The 22852-nt window shown below is 45.8% G+C and overlaps 1 protein-coding gene across 2 annotated transcripts in view; it reads right to left on the bottom strand.

The window, feature by feature from the left end:
* WDR7 (WD repeat domain 7) overlaps nt 1-22852 on the bottom strand; it is a 106488-nt gene that overhangs the window by 9986 nt on the left and 73650 nt on the right. For both annotated transcript variants that reach the window (XM_086769589.1, XM_086769588.1), the window contains 5 exons: nt 22321-22507; nt 14530-14647; nt 13821-13970; nt 13100-13182; nt 9334-9433 (listed from right to left, as the gene is read on the bottom strand). In XM_086769589.1, coding sequence (XP_086625715.1) covers nt 9334-9433; nt 13100-13182; nt 13821-13970; nt 14530-14647; nt 22321-22507 — 638 coding nt within the window. The remainder of the gene's footprint in view (nt 1-9333; nt 9434-13099; nt 13183-13820; nt 13971-14529; nt 14648-22320; nt 22508-22852) is intronic.

The raw sequence follows: 22852 nt of genomic DNA on the forward strand, positions 1-22852 counted from the left end.
CAACTCAGTGACTGCTTTGAGTGCTGAAGCTCCGATTTCTTTTGGCTCTGCAATGAGCCAAATGAAGTACCCCGGACCAAACCGCGTTGATTCCAGCCGATGTTGGCGGAATTACACGTAAAAAGATACAGCCATACGTACAACCCCGAATCACCTACAGCTCAGTGCTGGGGAAGAGGTGCTGTTTTCAGAGGGAATTCTCCACGCTTCCAAGGCTGGAGCCACCAGTCAACAGGAACACACGGACAGGCATGCAAAATACCCAGGCTGAAGCCAACAGTCAAAAATTCCCTAAAAATGAGAACAGCACTGGTATTTTCCCATAAAATTCACGGACCTGTTCGGTTTGAGCACTCTTGGTGGGAAGAGCAGAAGATGTATTTTGTGAAAGAGGCTCCACCTCTTACCCAGGGACAGGGCCCAGAAGACCCAAGAGCAGCTTTAGTTCTCACGCTTTAACGAAAGCCTTTGATCAGCGACTCTAAGGGGCAATCTCTCCACGACCATGCATTATTTTCCTCATATTCTTAATAAATATATTTCTTCAAAAGTAAAAAAAGAAAGGAGCATGTCTCCTGGGTCATGACTTCACATGGTACGTAAGTCACTTCAGAAGACCTCAAAACTGGCAGCACGGAAAAACAACGGAAAAGACAACGTTTGGAAGGAGAAGTGTAATTCAGGCACGCCGGCAGCATCAGCGAGCTGCAACGCGGCGCATTTATCGTCAGATAATCACTCCCCCCAGGGATTAGCAGTGCGCAGAAGAACCCTGCGCCATGTGGCACACTTGGGGTGTCATTAGCTCGTGATAACCCCGCTCCCTGCCACCTCCTTTGGCTTAATTAGAGGGTACGGCGGTTATAATGGGACTGAAAGAACTTGGGGAACAGAACTCGCAACGAGTGATTCCTGAATCAACTCAAAACCGGGGGCCGCACGTGCGTACTCAGCAAAGGCGTAGATGGGGGACCGCGAGCACCCATTGTGCTTTAAATTGGTGAGCTAAAACTTCAGGAGAATGAAGAAATCTAGACATACACGAGGCCTTCTTTGCCCTTGACAAATTCCAGCTGTTTTGAAACGGTTTGCCTAATTCAAATGCCATGTACAAATACCAAAAAAGAAAAGGATTTTAGGGTACCAGCTCACCTGACAGAAATTATCAAGTGCATCCCAAGCAGAAGAAACAAGATCTCCTGGGTGTCTCAGCCGAGGCACGCTAAGCTGCGTACACGTTCGAGAAACTTCGTGACTGCAAAATTACCAACTGTGCTTCTCCAAGTGTTTTATTTTTGGTTCAAAATCGCCATCCGTGCGGAAACGGCGCGTCTTGCGCAGAGCGTCGCAGCCGAGGGGTTTAACCGCATGTCTTCGGCTGTGTTTTGTAAACAAAGGCCGCATTTGCAGCTGGAGCAGCCACAGATCTGCTGCGCTGGGAACTGTTTTCCAATTCACTGTGAAACATCAATTATCTTTATCAAATAACAGTATCTCATCTCAGGCCATTATCAAGATGGAGGCTTATTTTAGCCGGGCTGCAGCCCTATCTGTATATCAAGGCTGGCCGCAGTGCCAGAGTGAGTGAAAGGCTGCGAGAGAATCAATAATCATCATCAAATTGTGGTCGACAGGTTGTGAGGATGGAAGTTTTTGATGAAACCTCAACCTTTTTCTGTGCAGCTGATAAAGCTTAACCTCTGCAATACCTGATAACTACGACTCCGTTAAAGGCAGCTCTGCATACGCAAAAAGCTTGGCTCACAACCCCGCCGGAATCGCTCGGATGGAGCGGGTAACACCTTCATGCACGCAGGGCAAGTCGGCGGACACAGGACCGCCGCAAATCTCTTTGGGGGATTTTTATACAGCATCCTCGTCTTCCGAGAAGGGAGAGCCACGCTCAGTCCTAAAGCTGGACCGGTAAAAGGTCAGCCTAGACAGGACAACCTGTGCATAACAACGAACAGGAACAAGAGAAAAATTGCCAGCGAGTATCTGTCTAGTTAAACGCAGGCAGCTTTCTGAAATCCAGAATAAAAGCGGGATGAGATCACACAGATAAAGGAAAAAAAAGCACAAAAACATACACGCATCAGGCTAATCGTGTGGCAGCCTTTCTGTTAAAGTTGTTATTCTTATTCAGCCCTTTCTTATGATAATTTCTTTTCAAAAATAGCACTAAGGCACAGAGTAATGCTGGAAACGTTTTGTACTGGGTTTTCATTTCTGAGCATAACATGAGTAATCTGCAACCTGGACGTAACCTCCCTGGGAAGAAGGGCAAGGCGATTCAGCCGTACGTTTCCCCTCTTCGCGATCCATCGGTTTCTCTACAAACAGACGTTTGAGGGAATTTGTCAAAAGTCACGTGAAGAAGCAGAATGGGAATTTCAAGGAGAACGTACATCTCTAATTCTCTGGGCTGGAACAGCATTTAGGTAGAGCAAAGTTACGGCTCTGTTTACGTTCACTGCCTTAAGAAAAACAAACCACACAACCAGACCAAACTGGTACCCTCTCTGCATGCACGGAATTGTAGCTCCGCTCAAAACCACTCACTTGAAGTCCAGATTAAAAAAAAAAAAAAAAAAAGAAAAAAAGAAAAAAAAAGTTACCTCTTGGGCACTAACTCCTCAGGTTTATAAGGCCATGAGAACTGATGTCAAATCTACAGTCAGTTCACAATATATTTGCATTTCAATTCAGCAAGTTATCGTCAGAACTCCGAATCCGCGCTCCCTTTCCCACACCAAACTCTTGGTACATCGTTCAGCCCGTTTCAAGATCTCAGTCTCAGCCTCCCAGAGGCACATGAAGACACTGGAGGACTAAAACGATCATTAATGCCTATTTCCTGGCAAAACTGGAACTGATAGGCAAGATTAAAGAGTTATTTATACCCACTACTAGGTATTTTCAGAATCTGGCTTAAAACTCTTGGATTTTCTCTTCAGACAAAAGAAAAAAATTGTAAGAGAATAATTTGCTTCTCCAAACAAAAAAATTCTTATGCAAAACGCGCACTGATAATCCTTGCAAAAGTAGGAGCTTTGGATGAAGCAGCCAAAGAGCTCACAGCTCGTTAACACGGGCTCCCACCAACCACCACAACAACGAAGGTGTTCCAGGGGAAGGAAGCGAGGTTGTGGTGTTTGTTACGCCAAAGTTGTGCCTTAAAGAGCAAAAAGAAAGAGCTGAGCAATTAAAAGCCTACCTACCTGAGGCAAAACCCCCCAAGAAAGGTGTGTTTTAGATAAATATAACATAAACACTGTCAACAACGCAGTTCTATAGAAAAGGGGTTGTATCAAGCTGGCTTACCAAAACGCATGGTTCTGAGGAGAAAGACCTCTGCAGGGTGTTTGGTGCAGTCTCGCACGTGGCTGGGAGAAAGGAAAACGCTACATAAGGAGCGGGGTGGCCGCGAGATGGATTAAGTATTGGTTAATCGATGCGGTTCGGAATGCAGCTGTAAACAGAAAAAGCTGCTGAGTCGGTGCATTTCTCCTGGGGTCCCAAAAGGTCCCGTCTTAACCGAAAAGCCGCGCAAAAGCTGCTGCTGACAGAGCCTGAGGAGAACACCGAGAGGGTTAGGGTTGGGGAGGAAGACTCAAACAGCACAGTCCTGGAGAGCAGGCTGGGGTGGCTGGGCTTGCCAGCATCCCTCCCGCGGAGGAGCTCACCTCGTCGGTTCAAGTATGGTGGTGGGACCTCGCCACGTCTGGAGCACTCACACACAGAAAATAAATTAACAATTTCTTAAGCAAATTAACAGCTCAATGCAGCATAGGACCTACTGGTCAGCTAAAGCAAAGTCACACTGGGAACAGCCATCAGCTCCCTCCATTTACAATTTTGCCTTCCTGAGAGAGACCTCACCCGTGATGAACGCATGCTGACCTGCTAAACGCCGCTCTGGAGACTGCCGATGTCGCTCTGATGGATGTGGCACCAGGCACCATTAACAAAACAAAACAAAAAAATCTGCTCTTACAGGGAATTTGGGCCCTCCACACCTCCTGGAGCGCTGCTCCGCACACTGCCGGACTGGGAAATCCTCCCGCACGGCCTCTACCTCCCATCGCCTGTCTCAGCTCACCGGGTTTTTGAGGGATTTAAAAATATTCTCCTCACAAACCCACTACTTCTCCAGCAACTGAAAATGCTAAATGGATTCAACAGCAAACATGGTATGAAAATACACCAAAGTGTAGCTAGTAATTTAAATAATTTTGTTTTAAGCTTCAGAACGGGGTTCCTTGTGCAGTTTAATACCAGAAAACTGCTTTTGTGGACCAGGTCTATTTATGGAAAAACAAAGAAATCCCCCCAAAGCAGCACCCACAGTAATACTCTAAAGCACAGTGCAAAATAATGTTAGCATAAAAGTACTGCAAAGCATTCTTCCACATAGTCTCCTCCGAGACGTGGCTATTTAGTAGGAAATTATACATAAAGAATTTCAAAACTGGTGGTAACTTGCTAGCTACAAACAAAGCAGGCAAAGGGTTTGATATTTATTTGTCGTAACTGTTTTGGAACTTATTACCAAAGCATTGAAAATTGTAAAAGTCATCTTCATACTTTATATCACCTCACTTATCATACCAGATTTTTTGGGCTGCTGTATTTCCTTAAAAACCGCAAGAATTCTTGTGACTATCCACACAACTCAAACGCCGTGCCGACGGAGCCTCACAGAACCTTTCCCTGCCATTTGCAGCCCCCTCTCCCGCAAGTCTGCCGCCGCCGCGCGGGACGCAGGCCGGGCGCAGGTCCCCACCGCAGCGGGGTACGAACGCCACCCCAAACCTGCTCCGAGGCCTTGTCCCCCGCAAACGAAAGGCTCTCCAGAAAGGCCGCAGCTGCGCTACGGCCGGATCGGTTGGCTTCCGCGGCCGCGCCGCAATAAGATGGCGTGTTTTATTACGAGTGTCATGGAGACGGTGTGAAAAATCAAGAGCCATGGGCAGCAAGCGGCAGTGGGTCAATACTCTTCACCGAGACGTTGTGGAGATAATCAACAACGCGGCCCCGGGTTCTCTCTGCGCTGCAAACAGCTGAAGGGCAAATCAATACTGCCATGGGAAGGACGCTGCCCGGCGCCGCTCCCCGCGCCGCTGCTGCGGGAACGCACCCGAAAAACCAAATGAATTCCAACTTCGAACGCTGGGCACTGGGAATACCCAGTAACACTTGGAAAATATGCCATAAATAATTCAGGAGAGAAGAGAAAAGGAGAAAAAGAGAAAGAATCTCATCTCTAGGTTAAATTAGGGTAAAAATTAGGTTTTAAAAAAAGATGTATTTGGCATTCTCATGATGTAATACAAAACGGCTGCGATTTTCCTTCTGATCTAGCGTTCTAAAAAGAAACTAAAATAAAAAAAGCTGAAATAAGGTAAGATTATATGTGGAACAGTTTAAAAATTTTAAATGTTACACTAGTAAACTATCTTTTAAAAAAATTAGGAAGAATTCACACGTTGGAAGCACATCTGTGCGACAGCAATAACGCGAGCCAGAAGCAGAATATTGAAACGCAGACACCTTCGGCTTTGAGGCAACGTTTGACTGGTAGTATTAATAATTGACACCTTGTTAAATAAGTGATACTAATATTGTAAATCTTCCTGGAAAAACCCTATCATTAGAAACGTTGATTTATTATTTGTTAAAAAAGGCGCTCCCTGACATCCATCATTCCATTAATCACGAGATGTAATTTCTCAGTCAGCACGTACAGCCACCCTTCTTGAAAACAAAATAAAAACGTGCTGGGAGGAACAAACCCACCCACACAAGATGTTTTTATTTCCAATTACTGCGGTTAAAGTGCCTCCCTGTTTCCTTTAGCAGATAACACAATTCCTGCCACTAGCACCCTCTCTCACCTGCGTAGGAACCACGCTCAGAGCGCATAGTTTGGCCGCAAGTTTGCCCTGCTGCTTTAAATTTTCTACAAGCCATGGACTGGGTTAAGTCCGTGAGACTACTTCAGTAACACTCCGCGCTGCTCAGATCTCGCCAGCAGCTGAATCCTAAAGGGATTTTTTTTTTTAGCGCAGCTGCGAGACACGAAAACCCAACATTTGAAGCTTTATTTTCGCCACCGTAACTGAGTTAGTATGCACACTGCTCAGTTACCAGATTATATTTTCATGAATTATTCAACGCAAACATCCCCAAACCAAAACCAGCCGCAAACAAAAGAAATCTCTTCCTTTTACGCGGATTTCTGCTGTTTCCTTCAGGCCTCCCCACAGCGATGCACACCCGACGCCAAGGGACAGCCTTCACGGAAACTGGGCGACAAAGCGCCAAAACCGCATCGGGAGCGCGCCACAAACGTAAAGGGGGAAGAGGAGGTTGTGCATGGCAGGAACACACACTCTTTTCTTTTCCTCGCTCAAAACAAGGGCTGAACGCATTAAGGCTGCCTGTGAATAAGGCAGACGGAAAACCACGGAGAGGAACCAGTTATTTAAGCTAGAGGTCAATGGTGGCACGAAGACTGGGATAGCCATAGCTATACTGGTGTGGGAATTAAAAAAAATAAAAATATTTCTACCCCTTCATATTTTAATCCATCAATATTCCGCAACAGCCTTCCGCTGGGCGCCGGGAAACCCAGTGTGTTTTCAGGCGGCGCTTGCTCGGCCGGTACGAGAGAAAAGGCGATGGCTGCTGCCGCGGGAGCGGAGAGCCCTCACCCGCGATGCCCACGGGTTACTGCTCTCCCCTCCTGCTTATCCCGGCGGCAAGCTCAATTACTGCTCATGCTTGACGAGGAGCGTAAACGGAGGGGGAAGGGGAAAGCCGTGATCAGCACAGAAGGTGAAAAGGTCCCAACAGGAGAGCGGGAGGCTGGCCAGGGCTCCAGCGCACCGCCCCAGCGCTGGCAACGGCTCACCCAGTTCTCGCTGGGGATGGCAGCAGGGCCCCTCCCCTGTCCTAATTCACACTCCACTTAAACATACCAAGACAATGAAAATATTTTGAGAGACATTTTGAAAGGCTTTAACTTTTGTAGAAAAGTAAATGAAAAATTTGAGCTTTTTTCCAGTTTTAAGCCTTTTTCTTCCGCGCAGTCCGGAAGTCATTTCCCACCTTCCGAGCAGCCCAAAATCTGCAACTGTGAGAAATAACGTAAAAGACTGGATTTGGAATAAGAAAACTGTATCCAATAGATGGCGTTGCCCCCTAATAATCATATATCTGGCACTCACCACATTTTTCTGTCTTATGAATAATAATAAAATCTGCAAAGGCCCCTGCCCTAACTATCCCCAAAGTCCCTCAGCCGTCCCCATCTCCCGTTTCCATGATCTACGCGGAAGCTGACTAAGGGAGTAAGAAAACAAGTGCTGTGAACACTCACCAACACAGCAAATTAACAGAGCGAAGCGCTCGACACTTTACTGGTACAAATCTGGAGTTAGCTCCAGAAGGCCAAGAGAGCAGAGCGTCAGCTGACACAGAGCAGAGCGCACTTTGGAGAAAAGGCTGGCAAAAAACCGGGTGTTTTCCAGCGTGCCTGCCAAACCGGGGCACATCAAGCCTGAGGGGTGATTTGCACGGACGGTTTCGCCCTACACACACGTGCAGCTGTAAGCACACTTTGCTGTCCTGCCTACCAGCATCGCTGGCTTCTGCGAAACCGCTGGGCATCACCAGGGTGTGTAAGGCGTGCTACAGACCCGCCTGGAACTCACACGGCGAAGCCGGCTGTGCTGGAATTACCCTGTATGCTAACACACTCCTCTGCTCACCGTGGAGCCAGCTCAGCTGCTGAAGCAGGAATTGTAAGTTAAGAGTGCAGGGATGGCAGCACTGGTTAAACGCCGCTGCTAAAGGGAAAGCTGGGTTTTGTTGCCACTCTCCTCGTGCTCTAAAGCACAGACGTAAGGATGTGCACAGCTGTGCTTTTCACCTCTCCCTCTCCAGCAGCACCAGGAACGAGCTCTTAGTCCGAGATGCCAAGACTTCCCAGGCTGACGCGGAGCGCGCGCTCTCCGTTCGCAGTGCGCTGATGCACACCGTGAAAGGGACTGTGGCAGCGTGTCCTAACGGCCAGCGAGAAGCGTTGGGCTGCTCCGTCACCCTGCCTGCTGAACGGGTGCCAACAACGGTACCGCAACACGCGTAGGCGCTGCGCACAGCCAACCACGGAAAGGTGGTTGGAAAGAGGGGTACTGCAGCACGGTGGTCATCTTGGCTAGGGCTGCTGACAGCAAAAACGCTCAGTGACACGGGATGTATCAATATACAGCAGTTCCTGTGGGCCTGTTTTATAGTTTAATGAATAAATCATGCTCCAAACGACTTCAGCTAAAACAAGAGCAGCCAGCGTCTCCTATTTGCCTGCGTTATATAGCTATATATAAAATAAACCCGGCCATCGTGGCTTCCAGAGGATGAGTGTCTAAACAAAAAATACTGGAACGTACAACGTTGTCAGCTCCTAGATTTGGAAAATAAACCCCAGAATTTCAGAGCAGACAAGGAACCAGCCATGTACACGAAAGCCAGCAAAGTACTGAGTGACACCGCAGATCTAGCGGGGAGAAATCCATTCAATCTTCTCCACAAGGCACATTTGGTAAGGACTGAAGATACCAGCTTTTAAAAACAACAACAAAAATTATATTTACACACACAAAAAGAATAAGGCAGATCCAAAATACAGATATTTTACCCAAGCTTTACACACAGACTATTGAAATTCAATGAGAAACGATAGCTGGTCTGATAGCACAAGCAATAATAAAGAACGTTATCAATGAACTTTTCTGAACAGGCAAGGTAGATATACTTTGTCATTTTAACATCTTGAATTCCAAGCATTCATTTCAACATTATCCTTAAGTATATCCTCTTCTAGGTCACTGGTAAGAAAATAGCTCTCTTATTTAACACCAGAGCAGTGTAAATACCTCAAATCCAGGCACTGTGGCATTTTGTAGAGAGGAGTTTTATGGGGGGGGGGGGGAAATCTCCTCAGTGGATTTTCTGTGTGACTCCTATAGTAGATAAGTATACTGCTATAAACCCTAACTTTTAAAAATCAGATTTTTCACTCATTTCAGAGCAGAGGTATCACCTAACTTTACGCTTTCACCACTAACCCATCCGTGGCACCCACTCAGCCCCAGTGAATGAAGACGGTAGGGCTCTATATACTTTGAGTCCTTCATTAAACTATTGATCCCCTCAGCATTATCCATAATGTTCCAGCAGCTCAGCGTGTCAACCGATACGGAGCTCGCTGCTCTTGCCTTTCAATAACTTCCCCGCTTTACGGGGAGGAAGTCACAGTGATTTATTTACCTGACATTTCCCGGTCCGGATGTCGTAGAGGGCCACTGAACCATGGCGAGCTCCCACTGCTATTCTGTGACTCCGCTCGTAATAACTGACCATGTAGAACCTGCATTGAACATTACAACAAGTAACAGGTGAGATCTGACCTGCCTGCATGATGTTAAAATTAATTTGCAGTGCCATTGGGTAATTAACATCAGTACTCGAGCAGAGATTCGATGTAAAAATCCATTCGTACTTGGCACTCAGCAAACAAAGCCAGCTGACGTTTGATACGTCACTGCAGCATCGGAGGAGATTTATTTATTTCTCTTACCCAGGGCTGAACACTTCCACTGAGTCTGGGGATAATGTACGTGATAATCACCAGCTCCCTGAATGTTCGCGTGCGTGTCTTGCTTACAGCGCAACACCGCAACACGCCGGCTGTCAAACGGTTAAACAAGACAACCGCAACACCCTGAATGATTTCAAAGCACTTCTCCTTGAAAATGCAATGAGAATGAATGAGAGAAGCACAGGGGAAAATGTACAGCGTCATAAATCGTTGTTTGGCACTGGGGGGAATAAAAAAATAAAAATACGTCGCTGACCACATTTCTGGCTTCAAACAAGAAAGCGTACAATGATCTGTCTGTGTTCTTCAGGATTCCCCCAATGCCATAGCAACTGCTCTCACACCGGAGCGATACACTCGGTTCTGCGGCGTGGGATGGCACTCCAGGAGAAAAGCAGCATGAAACATGCTCTTGAAGGGAAAAAAGGGAAAAAAAAAAAAAAGAAAAAGAAAAAATTGTTGTTGTGCAGGGGAAAGGGCCGGAGCGAGTGGCCAGTGCAGAACCCTCCCTTCCCAAAGCATACAAGCAGCTTTTCGACGTTCCCTTTTTTCGGGATATGGAAATACTTCCAGGCCCCACCCCATCTCTGTTATTTCAATTTGCAGCGTCTGCCTTATCAATTTGCTGTTCACATCCCTTTGGTCAGCAGCAGCCACACAACTTAGTTACAACGGCGGGGTGGGAACTCGGCGTACACGAGCTGCCTGGAGGACACGGTGGGAAAACGATCCTTCTTCTCCCACCACACACCAGCAAGCGCGCTTGCCAGTCGGAAAGGGGGCTGCTCGAGCTGGCTCACCTTTGGGCTGACACTGGAAAAGCCAGCGGTTCAGTGAAAGGCTCACCAGCTCTTTTGAAATCTGAATTAGTGACTGCTGAACTATCTACGGGGTTATAAAACATTGTTTGGTTTTTTTTTTTAAATTAACATTCTAAGTTAAAAACAGCAAGAGAACGTTAAACTTTCATTAAAAATCATTTGTTGATTAACATCCCAGCTTCATTAAATCTTAATTTCAAACTTCAGCACCTAGCCAGAGGAGTTCTGCGTTATAATTTTGATGTTCCTCATTCCTATTTCACATCCCACTCTTTTTTCTTTCCCTCCTACAGAAAGAGGCTCCAGGCTCCCTCGAGCATCACCACAACAGCACCTCCAGCTGATGGACTCCGCTTCCTTCAGCTGCACCCTCCAGAATCCTAGAGATAATCAAGGCATCACATTTTGTCGTACAACCTTGCTTTGTCTAATCCTGGAAATTCTGCAAGACTGCTCCCTGGCAAAAAAAGCCATTTAAAACACTTGTTATAGTAAACGTAATCCGTCCTCCTGTGCGAGCCTACGCCATCACACAGACTGCTTGAACTCAGCAGCTTGCGCCCAACACACGACCCAACCAAGCCAAGTCCATCGGGAACCACTCCGCTGCGATGCAACCGCTGAATCTGGAAAACGCTCAAACAGAATTTTGCGGCCTTCGACATTATCCTTCACAATTTGGGAGAAATTCAGAAATATTTCACAGTCGTTGCGTGGTGCTGCAATACTTAATTATTTTGATAGGAAATGGGTTTGCATAGAGCACGCCAAAAGGCTGTAGGAGCCTTTACGAAGAGGCACGCCGCCGCTCCCGCCCCAGGTTTGACGTTCTGCCGAAGCAGGAACCGCAGAGGCACAGCCCAATGTTTGCCGTCGCAGTCGGGAGCGAGGCGCTGCCGGAACGCCCTCCGAGGAAGCGGAGCTTGCACCCCCAGCGCCGAGGCTGCACCCCCAGCCCCGAGGCACCGTAATCATTTGGTCACAGAGGGTGCGTACAATGCGGTACAGCAGAAAGAGCAGTGGGATACAAAAGAATTAACAATAGGATTATGTCAAAGCACTTCCACCTGGAATCTCTCCAGAGATTCAACCGTTTGCCAAAATCCGAGGAAAATGTCCATGGGGCTGAATGACGGCATCGGTGGGGTGCTGTATCATTTTTACAATGGCTATAACTATGTAGACTAGGAAATATTACGAGTGATTTAACCCATTTTTAAGATATCGTATCACTATAAAAATACAGCAGGAATGGGGAGATTTTTGCACTAATTCCCACTTACCCTTGCGCTTGTATTTTAAGGGAAGCCTTTTAAAGCACCAGGAAGAAGGAAGATCACCTCTATCACTATCCCACCTGTCAACAGGATAATTGTTCTGCTCTTGAAACTCTCCAATATTTTAATAGCTTATTAAATTAAAAGGTAATGGTCGACAGATGATTATAATAATTCATTGGTTGCATCAGTTTAATAGTATAACTGGGATATTTATCATAGTCTAAAGATCCTGTAAATGCTCCCATTTTATGAATCACATTTACTGTTGGAAAGTACCGTTTTAAGAGCGAAGCAGAACCAGTCCAAGACAAAGACGACCGACATGCTGAGCTCCTGCTGAAGGTCAGCTGCAGCTCTCTACGCTTGGTGAGGTTCAATCTCAATCGGATCTCCCGTGTCCAGTGCAAGCATCCTAAAAGTGTTTCTAAAACTGGGGGAGAGGGCAGCCTCCTCGCACGAGGGCGAGCGTGCTACTTGCTGCCTACAACGACAATTTTGGAGTGGACGCAGGGCAGCGAAAGCCAAGCTCTCTGTCCCAGGAAGGCATCTGGTACTTTCTGCTCCTTACCACCTCCATTTCACTGACCTGTCCTGTGCAATGGCACTGCCACGCACCGGAGCCAAGAGCTCAGAGGACCTCGAAGTGCCTGGTTGGGAGATTACGTCCTCCAATAATCATGCCCTACTGCCAGCGATTACAGCAGTTAGCTCTTGCCATGAGGGAAATAACATTTATTCTCAAGGTTCTCCATTAGAGGATGTTTTGGAGAACAAAACAGCCGGGCTCAAGCTTCCTACGAATGAAAAGCTGATTTGCTATTTGGCGGAACTCCTGGTAGGAGAGCACGCTTTGCTGAAGGACTGTGCTACTGAGAGCAGAGCCTAGGAGCATCTCGCTCAGGCAGGTTGTGCGTACTGGAATCTAACTTGCTACACAAGTACATTATTTTTTTTTTGGAACAAAGGTATTTAGAAGTCTTCTGAAGGAAGCTGCTCAGTTTGTGCGGCTGTTCCAACAGAGCAGCCAGGATACATGGAGAGATAGCAGGACAGAGTTTTTCAAGAGGTTACACAGTATTTTCCTCTTCTGGGACTTTTAAACTACCCAAACTTCAGGGGAGTTGAAACACTTTTCTCTTCTGACCCACACCTCAGTCAGATGTGGCAGAACACGAAAAGCCCACAAAGGCTCACAGGTGAGCTAAAAACACTTGTCACATTCCTGTTTTTAAGGGGCAAGCATCATGCAAAAGATTATTTCACTCCTAACAAAAAATATAACCTACTGGCAATCCTACAATTTTCTTCACAGTATTCTTGGAGGGAGAGCTCACCTGCAGATGGCTGGGAAGCATTCCTGGAGACCCTTTTTCTTAACTAAAGATCCTTCGAGGCAGTACATGATGATGTCCATAACCTTGGGAAAAAAATTAAAATAATTTGATATACCGTATTTTATGCTTCACAATGAAAGTTCTAACAGGCAAAAAATAGAGATTTTCTGTGTCTGACTGAATTTTTGGTGTCTAAAATACAACTGGGATAAAACAAACAGGAACTGTGTTTACAAGTAAGAGTTTACAACAGCAACAGTGTTGACAACTGGAACCATTCAGAGCACCCGCAAGCAGTAGTAAAACAACGAACTACTGGTAAAACCTAAGCTATTGGAGCTCTACAAGTAGCTCTGGTTTGAAAAAGGCCTGTGGGCATCAGTATCAAAGTTACAGAATTGTTACATCATCTGTACCCTTCTTCAACAATGCTCATCAGCACTAACGAATGCCACAGGTAACAGCCACACGATCCAAGTGTCAGCACTGTGAGCACACCGTACCTCCAGCTGATTCTCCTGCTTTGTTTTTTTTTTTTCCCTAATAACGCAATTTAAGCTTTTAAAGTTCAAAAAATGAGGGGGGTGGTATAAAACAAATCCTCTTCAAAGCCAAAGAGGTTTATGGTCCACACAGAAAGAGATTCTACAATTCAGCTCCAGGCCAAGCCATGACTGACCATTGCACCAAACCCCAAGCAGATATGGCAGAACAGCCGTACCTCCACGAGAAGGTCCACAACGTCGGTCGGCATCTTCTCAATCAGTATCTCAATAACCCTCAAGATCTCCCCTTTAGCCCGGGCGAGGGTGGTGGTGTGGATGTTCTGCTGCGACTGCGTGTTCGCCGCGAGGGCGGTGTGTCTGTGTACCTACCGAAGAGCAGGGTCACACGTGGGAACTCGGACTCGCTGTTCTCCACCCGGGCTTACAGTTATACAGCTGTGTTAGGTTAAGAAAGCCTTCACCGCGCAGAACGCTTCGCTTTGCTTTGAGACCTAGGTATTATTTCTCTCCCATTGCTCAGCATCAGCAGAGCCACTAACAGTTATCCTTGACGGAGTTTTTAAGAAGAGCTTACCCGCTTTAAGTAATTCTACACCAACCTCACACCGGCATTCATTCCTCCTCACCTTCCAAACCCCACGGCTAAGGCTCCACTCCATTTTAATTCATATTTAACGGGGTCGTGCCCGCGTTGCCTAAAGCAAGCGGGATTTTACGCATCGCTATTGGAAATTTGTATAACCAGGATACAACAAATTAAGCCAAATGCAACTCATCGGACTCTGTTAAATAGTGCTCTGGTCGTAAACTACGAGCAATTTGTATTCCCGTAGATATCCAAATATCACACATGCTGTTTCCCTTTTTGGAAGGGACATTTGATTCTCTCTCTCCGCTCACGAGGCGCCGAGTGGCCCCGCTCACCTCCTTGGCGATGGTGGTGATGAAGGCGGGTGGTCTGGCGGTGGCGATGAGGGAGAGCGCGTGCCGCGCCGAGCGGGCAGAGTCCGCAGCCGGGCTCAGGGGCAGCCCCATTGTGATGCTAAACGGGCACCAGACAAAGAGGGCAGAAAGAAAAGGAGCATTAGAAATATAGAGCGAAAAGATTAGAAACAGCTTATAATGTCAGTTCAAGGTCAACGGGAGCACTCAAACAGTTAGAATATAATGGACTGCCAACAATGAGCAGTGATTAGGAGTCAGGGTGTTCTATCATCAAATACAAAATCGAATAATTAACCATGAAGATTGAAAACAGTACGTGCATCTGTCCAAAGTGTTAAAAAGGCCTTGTTAACAAATTATCTGTATGTGCTGAATGCATATCGTCCAGCTGAGGATACGGCAAACGCAGAACGTCTGCCCTAGAATTTACGGTTTATTCTTTTACAACATTTTAAACACAGGCTGAGAAATACCCTGTTCATCGTAATTCTCCTTAATTCAGCTAAGCACTGGCTGTAGGAGAGAAAAGCAAGAGGCTTCTCGAAGAACTGAAACCACCAAATCTGTTCGGTTTGGTTTTGTTTTCCGCGTGACTCTGTCGCAGCAGCACGATGAGATGACAGACAGCCCCGTACCCTGCGCTTTCTAATTACTGAAATTATTCAAATGCTCTTTAGAACTTCTAACGCTGAGGCTTTAGCTGCAATTCTTTGAGTGACAGGAAGGGATTAACTGGCATCTGAATTTTCCATACGTAACACGTTTATTTGCTACGACAAGACAGATGTAAGAAACAGTAAGCACCCAATAACGACATTAAGCAAAAATAAAAATCTCTTACTTGGTAACTGAGAGCACAGGTACCTGACAAAGATGACACACAGCCTGTTTGCTGTCGGAAAGCTTCCTTTCTTAAAACTGTACCATTTTAGCTACACTGTAGTACACGTCAGAGCAGAGCCCGGTTCCCTTAGGCTAGCTGAAACATCCGTCCCTCAGCGGAAACTTCCTCCAACATGATGATTGTAGAAGGGAAGTGAGACCACAAACCAGCTCTAACATATTTTCAAACGTTCCTGTAATGTACAGTCTGATCACTCCTGCTGCTGTGACCACACCCGCACTGAGCAGTAGCCCTAGAAGTTGTTTTTTTTGTTTGGTTTTTTTTTTGTTTTTTTTAAAAAAAAAGACGAAAGATGCTTTCTTCTGCTCACTCCTGGTACCAGTCCGCCATTTGAGTATGAGGCAATTCCCCACAGATTTTCCTAAGTCATGACAAATTAAGTTTGAGAATGCACTCAAACCCCTCCTCAGCCATCCTTTCTCTCTGCTATTTCACTTAGAGATTAAGTGACAAAAAAAGGTATTCACCTGCAAACAACATATACAGGTTTCCTCTTTTTCTGTGGAAATGAAGTGATTTTCTGTTTCTGAGGGACCCAGACAGAGCAGATCCCCCATGCCGCACGGACTGCTGCTCCCGACCCACGTAAGGGAACGGCACCGACCGGTATCAGGGTTTAAAGCAGCTCCTACACTTGGCTGAAGTGTGAATGCTAAGCGATAATAAAAGCGCAGCTCTTCGTTAAAGCAACGATGTCATTCAAGTGCACGTTAACAAGGCAAGATAGTTTTATTATATGCAAAGAGGCAAAATCTGCAGCTTTCTCTACTATCGATGCGTTTTCCAATGGTTTTCCATGCTTCCATCCCTTCAGCATCTTCAGCAAGGAAAAGCATCAGCTCATTTCTTCACACTCCAAAATTATTTGGCCTACTCTGTCCCTGCACCTTGTGACATTAACCCTTCGGAGCTTCTCTTCTTTCAGGCTAACCCAGAAGAATTACTTCTCTTCAGCAGAAGTTATTCTGACGTTTCCGATGCCAGGCTTCACAATGACGTTATTTGGAAGGGAGACGGGAGGAAACCCACATTTTCAGAGCCAGGACGGAGAGCACAAAAGGTGGGTTTTTCCCCCAACACTTCAACAAGAGACCAGGTATGAAAATGTGAGGGGAAACAAGTGCGATGTGGCGCTCCCTCATATGCAGACAATCTCCTGCGCACTGGGTGAAAGGGTTCTTTTCCCCACTGCTCTGTGGCTGAATTTTTTTTTGGTAAAGAGTAATAGAAGTTTACAAACCCAGCCAGCTTACTGCAAAGTCTGTTTACTCTCCTGTAGAGAGGATTTAGGTAGCATGTGGTAACTGAACAGTTACTTCACTTATTTCTTTAATTTACCGAGAGAGAGGCTGTCTCTAGAGGACAACACGTTCCCTCTTTTTTTTTTTTTTTTAAATTATCCTCAAATACAATTCTCTATGCAATATCTGATTGACGTTGTGAAAGCTTACAAATTAAACACTTTGCAACAAAGAAATTTGGGTGGTTAATGCATTCTCTGCCAAATAAACTTATTTTTCCGGACCAACAGCAAGCTGAGGTACGGATCGCCATTTTACAGACCTGAATTCTCATAAATACAATCCAAAGTTTATTGTCATTTTCCTTCCCACTCCTCACTATCATTGTATGCGTTAAAATTGCTGGATTTGAAAATGAATACAGTCTCTGCAACAGTGGGGATGGTCCCATTGGCTTTTCACTTGTCAAACCATATTTGAATATCACGTAAGAAATCCCGTACGGATGTTACGCGAGGAAGCGGGAAGGGGGTACCGGAGCCAGGCTTTCAGCGGGGTTCGTTATCTCCCAAAGCAACCAAACCCCCAGCACCTCAGTGCTTTTTTCTCTAAAAAGCCTTGGTGTTTCTACCAGCAGCGCTCTTCCTCCCCGGGTGCATTTTCCTGAACAGCAACAGGCTGTGGCAGTATGTGGGCAGATTAACCCTCTCCCAGGGCCGGCCAGCTGCTCAGGGCAGGCGCCCCGCGCCAAAACCCCGAACAAAACCAGAGCAGATGTCAAACCACCGTCCAGAGGGCAACGCTGCCTTTCACACCCAGGCTTCTGTTCTTCTGATGAGGAGTTTCAGGACTCCTGTACGTCTGGCAAGAGCAGGCAGCGCGTGCCGTCCCTCCTGTCCTCATCCTGCCCGCTGCACTGTCCGCAGACGACTGAGGAATCCTTTCTGTACGCCTAACACAGACAAAATGGATGCAGCTTGTCCTGTAACACACGCCTTTAACACCACAGACTGTATTCTGTCTGCAAAAGACAGTAAAAACCTGGGATTTATTACTGTATTTCTTTGTGCTTTTGATTGGTGCCCCTGAGCTCATTTCTAGACGGCTGACTCTCTGTGGCCAGGATGGGAATGATGCTCTCTCCCTTCCCAAATCCATCACCAGCTTCCTCCACACCAGTAATGTGAACATCTAGAGCTTTTCAGGAACCAATATGCTATTTGAATATTGTTTTCAAGGAAATATAGGCTATTTTAATTGATCACTTGTTTACATGTTTAGCACAAGTTATCACAATTTCAGAGTAATGTTTATGTACTACCCTACAAAAAAATAAGGCAGATGCATTTAAAAAGCAGATTCTTAAAGCAAGTGGAAAAGAGCAGGCTACCTGTGCAGATCTGTAGGTCACACCTGGGAAAAAGGTAGACAGGAAACGTTCCGATGGCAATGAGCAGACAACATAACAATCGTATCTCCACACTTCTTGACTGCCATAAAGCAACGACACATGGAAACTTCACGGGACTGAGAACACGAAATTTCACCACAAAAGGTAACGATGGTGATTACTGCCTCGTTACTAACTGGACTGGAAGGAGGAAGCCGAGTGCTGACCCAGCTGGTCGCGCAGAGATCCCAGCGGGACCTCACAAAGGCCATGTGTCCTAGGGGTCTGCTGCAGGGTGTGGAGATGGCATCAGTGCGCCTTCCGGGGAAAGCCACTCCTGTGCAGAATGTCCCTTTTCTCTCCTCTGGCTGGAGACTTGGCTTTGATGCTGAGGTCCCAGGGAGGGAAAAAGGGAAGATGGCTATAATCTATCAAATTTAGCAGAAACCTCTACATCAGTACTCCTCAAAAACGCTCCTGTTGATACAGGCAGCCTTGAAGTGATGCTCCCCTCCGTGCGATACAGCTGCAGCTCATCCTGGCTGAGCTCCAGCCTCCCGGAACCAAAGGTCTGAAGCAGAACTGACACAGACACAAATCCCTGCGGTTTCAAGGTCTAAGTCATTTCTGTAGCGGCAACAGTGCCACACCACCTTTAGGACCAAGAGCCCAGCTCACCTTTCTCCTTTAAACACCTCAATTTCAGCAGTTGTTTAGGCTATGTTCTAAAAACGTTCCACCGTACTTAAAAGTAGGGATGTCCCTACTATATATCCTGTGGCTCCAGACGGAATCCCGAAGATTTTAAGAGTATAGCAAAGTTTTCCACCAAACACAATCAAAACGAAATAAATCTAGCCTAATTATTTTAGTACACACATAAATATAAACATACGGATTGATTAGAATGCAGTTTGCTAATTTTGGAGCCTTCTATCATAGTCTGTATCAAAGTGTAGCTTGTGATTCAAAGAGCAGAAGTAACGGACAGCAACGATCCCCACCATCATCATGCCGAGAAATCAAAGCCTAATAAACGCCAGAAAAATACTCCTAATCCTCACAACTGCGCAGTTTCACCGGCACGGCAGACTACCACGGGATAATCTTTGGGGACTAGGATGAACTGGGAGAGCGGAGGAGTTACAAATGGCAGAGTTTTGGTTAACAGCTCAGATATTTACTTCATTCAGAAGGGAAAAAGAGAGAAACACTGGGTTTTTTTGGTCAATAAATGTGAAGTGATTTGGGTTTTTTTTTAAAGCAGAAGCTCGACATAAAAGCTCTTTCATAAAACGTTCTTAACATCAGGGAGAGAAGGCAGGCAGCTGTGCGCCGTTATTGTGTGCACGGTAAATCAGGCACAAAAAGGGGCAGCTCAGCGGGGCAGCGGGAGGGTAAGATGCACACTTAACCCCCTGCACACGTTGCTGCTCCATTTCTTTCCATCTCCGTCCCGCCGCAGTCGGTACTGTATCTGTCATGAATGTAACAGGCCATTTTCAATCTAAATCTTGTTATGGATTAATAAGCAAACACTTTCTCGCTTATTATGCGATTTATCATGATGAGAACTGCAGCGGGCTCCTCAAGGCTACATGCTGATCCACTCATTTATTCAGCGCTCGGCGGACACAGAGCCATACTAATCTTTATGACAGCTAAGGGTGTAATCGCAAGATGAAAATGACTTTCTGAAGAACTGCCTTCGCGTGCCTTCTGGAAGTCTGCGGTTACATCCAACGGGGCTTCGGAGATTCTCTGGGAAGGCAAAATGTTTTGGTTTCTACAGAAAATGATTGACGTTTGCACAAATAACCATGTCCATCCGGTTTCTGTGTATTTCTCCACTGCCCCTCGAGCACTCACCCATTCTTTAAATGCTGAGGAAGTTAAAATTGTTAGACAGAATTGGTAATATCTGCCCTGGCATCATGTAAAAGAGAGTCAGGAACCTTAACGGCTCCACAGACAGACGATAAAGTGCGGTGTTCAGACAAACCCGGTCAGTTCCTGGGCAGTGTTTAAAGTGTGTGTGTTTACAAACAAACATTTGTAAATACCTTTGTAAGGTAAAATTCATTCCTAACAGAGCGGTTTTCAGAACGAGAAGATGTGGAAGCGAATTCTAAGGTTAAATGGCACAGGCAGGTAAAAGCACTCACAGCATCAAGAAAAAATAAATTATTGACTAAAATAGAAAAGTAACAAAACCATAGTTTAAACACCTGACCAGTTTCTAATTAGAAGAGTTATTGTACAGTTTCCTACAAGGAGACATAGAAAACCCCAGCGTTTACTGGGATTTCGCAAACAACACCCCTAGAATACAATGGAAACCTGGCTAATTAAGGATTTTTTTTTAACTACCAAAAGTAACACTATTACTGTAACGCTGTGAGCAATCTGTAAGCCAAGCAAACCCCCTCCTCCCGCTAAGCGCTAATTCCTACTGGCCAAAGTAGTACGGAATTTGTCTTTGCTCAAGAGAATCCTCTACCTAGAGCAGGAGCTGCATGCTTTCTGTGTCATAAATGGGACTAATTTGTTCCTACGCAAGAGTCACATACTTACGAACGAAAATTTTGTCTCGGTGACACTAACGTATATCCACTTGTATTTTTCAAGGTTTTCCATTAAAAGCAGGAAGCTTGAAATAGCTTTCAAAGCCAATTACCCAAAAGTATCACTACTTTACTTCATATAACCAGCTCACTGTGGTTGCCTCTCATCTTGACTTTTTAGTTTTTCTTTATTTATACACAGAAATCAGAGCCTCTCCTTCCGCCTATTTAAGCGGTTTGGCTTTTTTGATAAAAACTAAATACAGAAAAAATTGTTCAGATAGAGACTTAGAATAAATTTCAGAGAAGATAATAAATTTTACAACAAACAATAATAAAAATAAGGACTATACTGCAAAACCCTTCACGGGCCTGCTCTCATTAGTCAGATTAATGATGTGAGTAAAGACTGCTCAGGTGAGAGTGGGGGCCCCACTGGAAATTTATTACATTTAGGGCTCCGTTCATAGAATTCATGGATATTCAACAAAAATCCTACTCCTGTCCTGCTAAGTTCCACACATTAAAACACCTCCAAATGCTAATATTCACGAATTTAAAAACCAAACAGACAGACAAGGTGCTACCTTTATTACACAAGTCATCTTAATGACTTCACTTGCTCATTTAGCCATAATGATTTGATTTAGCCATAATTACTTGATGGCCTGATGGACGGTACGTGGCACTAACTATAACAATTTGTACACATCCCTGTGTGTACATAACTGGAAGTTGTACAATTACCGTAATTTTTAAGAAGCGGAACACACACACACACACACACGTAGGAGTTCCCTGCACGCTATATACACACACACAAACAGTATTAGATCTTTGCTGTGCCTTTTATGTCACAGCGTCAAGACTCCCTGATGAAATTCCCCCCCCCAACCCCAATTACAAACACCTAATTGAAAGAAGGTTTTATTTCAAGGGGGTTAGAACAGAGGTACCAGACAGCGTACCATATAAATCTTGATTTAGGACACTTTAATAAGTTGTTCTCTGACCCTAGAGACAGGCCGTGGTCTGTTGAGTTTATGATTTCTTAGCAATTCTTACACCTACAAGTTACCTTGATGCTATTAATAGCGACACTGTTGATAAAATAACCATCTCTTTCAAAACCTACGTTCTGAAACAATTCACGTGCTGACGGGATTGCTTGTAAAACCACTTCACAAAAGACTATTTTTACAATCAAGAAAAGCTAAAAAAAAAAAATCACATTAAAGACAGACAGATGCATTTTAGATATAATAATGTTTAACTCGCTTCTTTTCTCAAAATTACTAGCAATATGATGGAAAAGTAACGCTGCGCAGCCCCAGGCAACGCCTACCAAGCGGTCGGTGCCTCCCAGTTTAGAGGGGGTGACTCCCCGTGCCAAGAGAAGCCAGCACCGCAGTGCCACCGCGCACAAGTGACTGCACCTCTCCTGCCACGGCTAAACCCTCCTCCATTCCGAGAGCGCAAACCGAGCACGACCAAAGCAGACTCGAAATTGGAAGTGAGATGGTACCAGTTCAAATGCAACGAGTTACTCCCTGTCCCACCTCCTTGCTGAGTGCCACAGCTGTCAGGATTCGAACCAACTGCCGCAAAACCTAGATCCGCAAGGCTGGAAACGATGCAAGGGGGTTCTGAGGGAATAAACGAGATACCTACTTCGCCAGCTGTTTCTCGGCGTCCGCGCAGAGCTCCAGGAGGCCCATCAGCACGGCGGAGACGTCCATGTAGGGCTCCCAGACGGTGAAGCCGCGGCCGATGAGGTCGATGGCGGTTCTGCGGATGGTGCTGTGCGCGGGCAGCTTGGGGCTGGGGGGCTGCAGCAGCAGGAACGTCAGCGCCTTGCCTGCCGTGCGGAGTGGGAGAGAAGGGGACAGTGAAAAGAGAGCTGCAGAATGGATTTTGCCTTGTTACCTGCTGTTGAGAAACACGTGGTACGGAAACCTGCGCGTAAGTCACCGTATGAAGGGTTTATCTCACCAGGAAACGCAGCAGCTTACAACTGCTCCATCAAAATGAAAAGAATGGTTAAAAAAAAAAAATAGATATATCCCCCTTCAATTGATACTTGCCAAGAAAACCCTGAGAAATCTGTAGTAGTATTAACATAGGTAATAAGTTTTCAGAAAAAAAGGCACAACTCCAACATACCGGAATTCTGACACAGGTGCTGCATATTCAGGATAGGTGA

The sequence above is a fragment of the Chlamydotis macqueenii genome, chromosome W, assembly GCF_036417535.1.
Source record: "Chlamydotis macqueenii isolate bChlMac1 chromosome W, bChlMac1.mat, whole genome shotgun sequence".
Classification (NCBI taxonomy): domain Eukaryota; kingdom Metazoa; phylum Chordata; class Aves; order Otidiformes; family Otididae; genus Chlamydotis; species Chlamydotis macqueenii.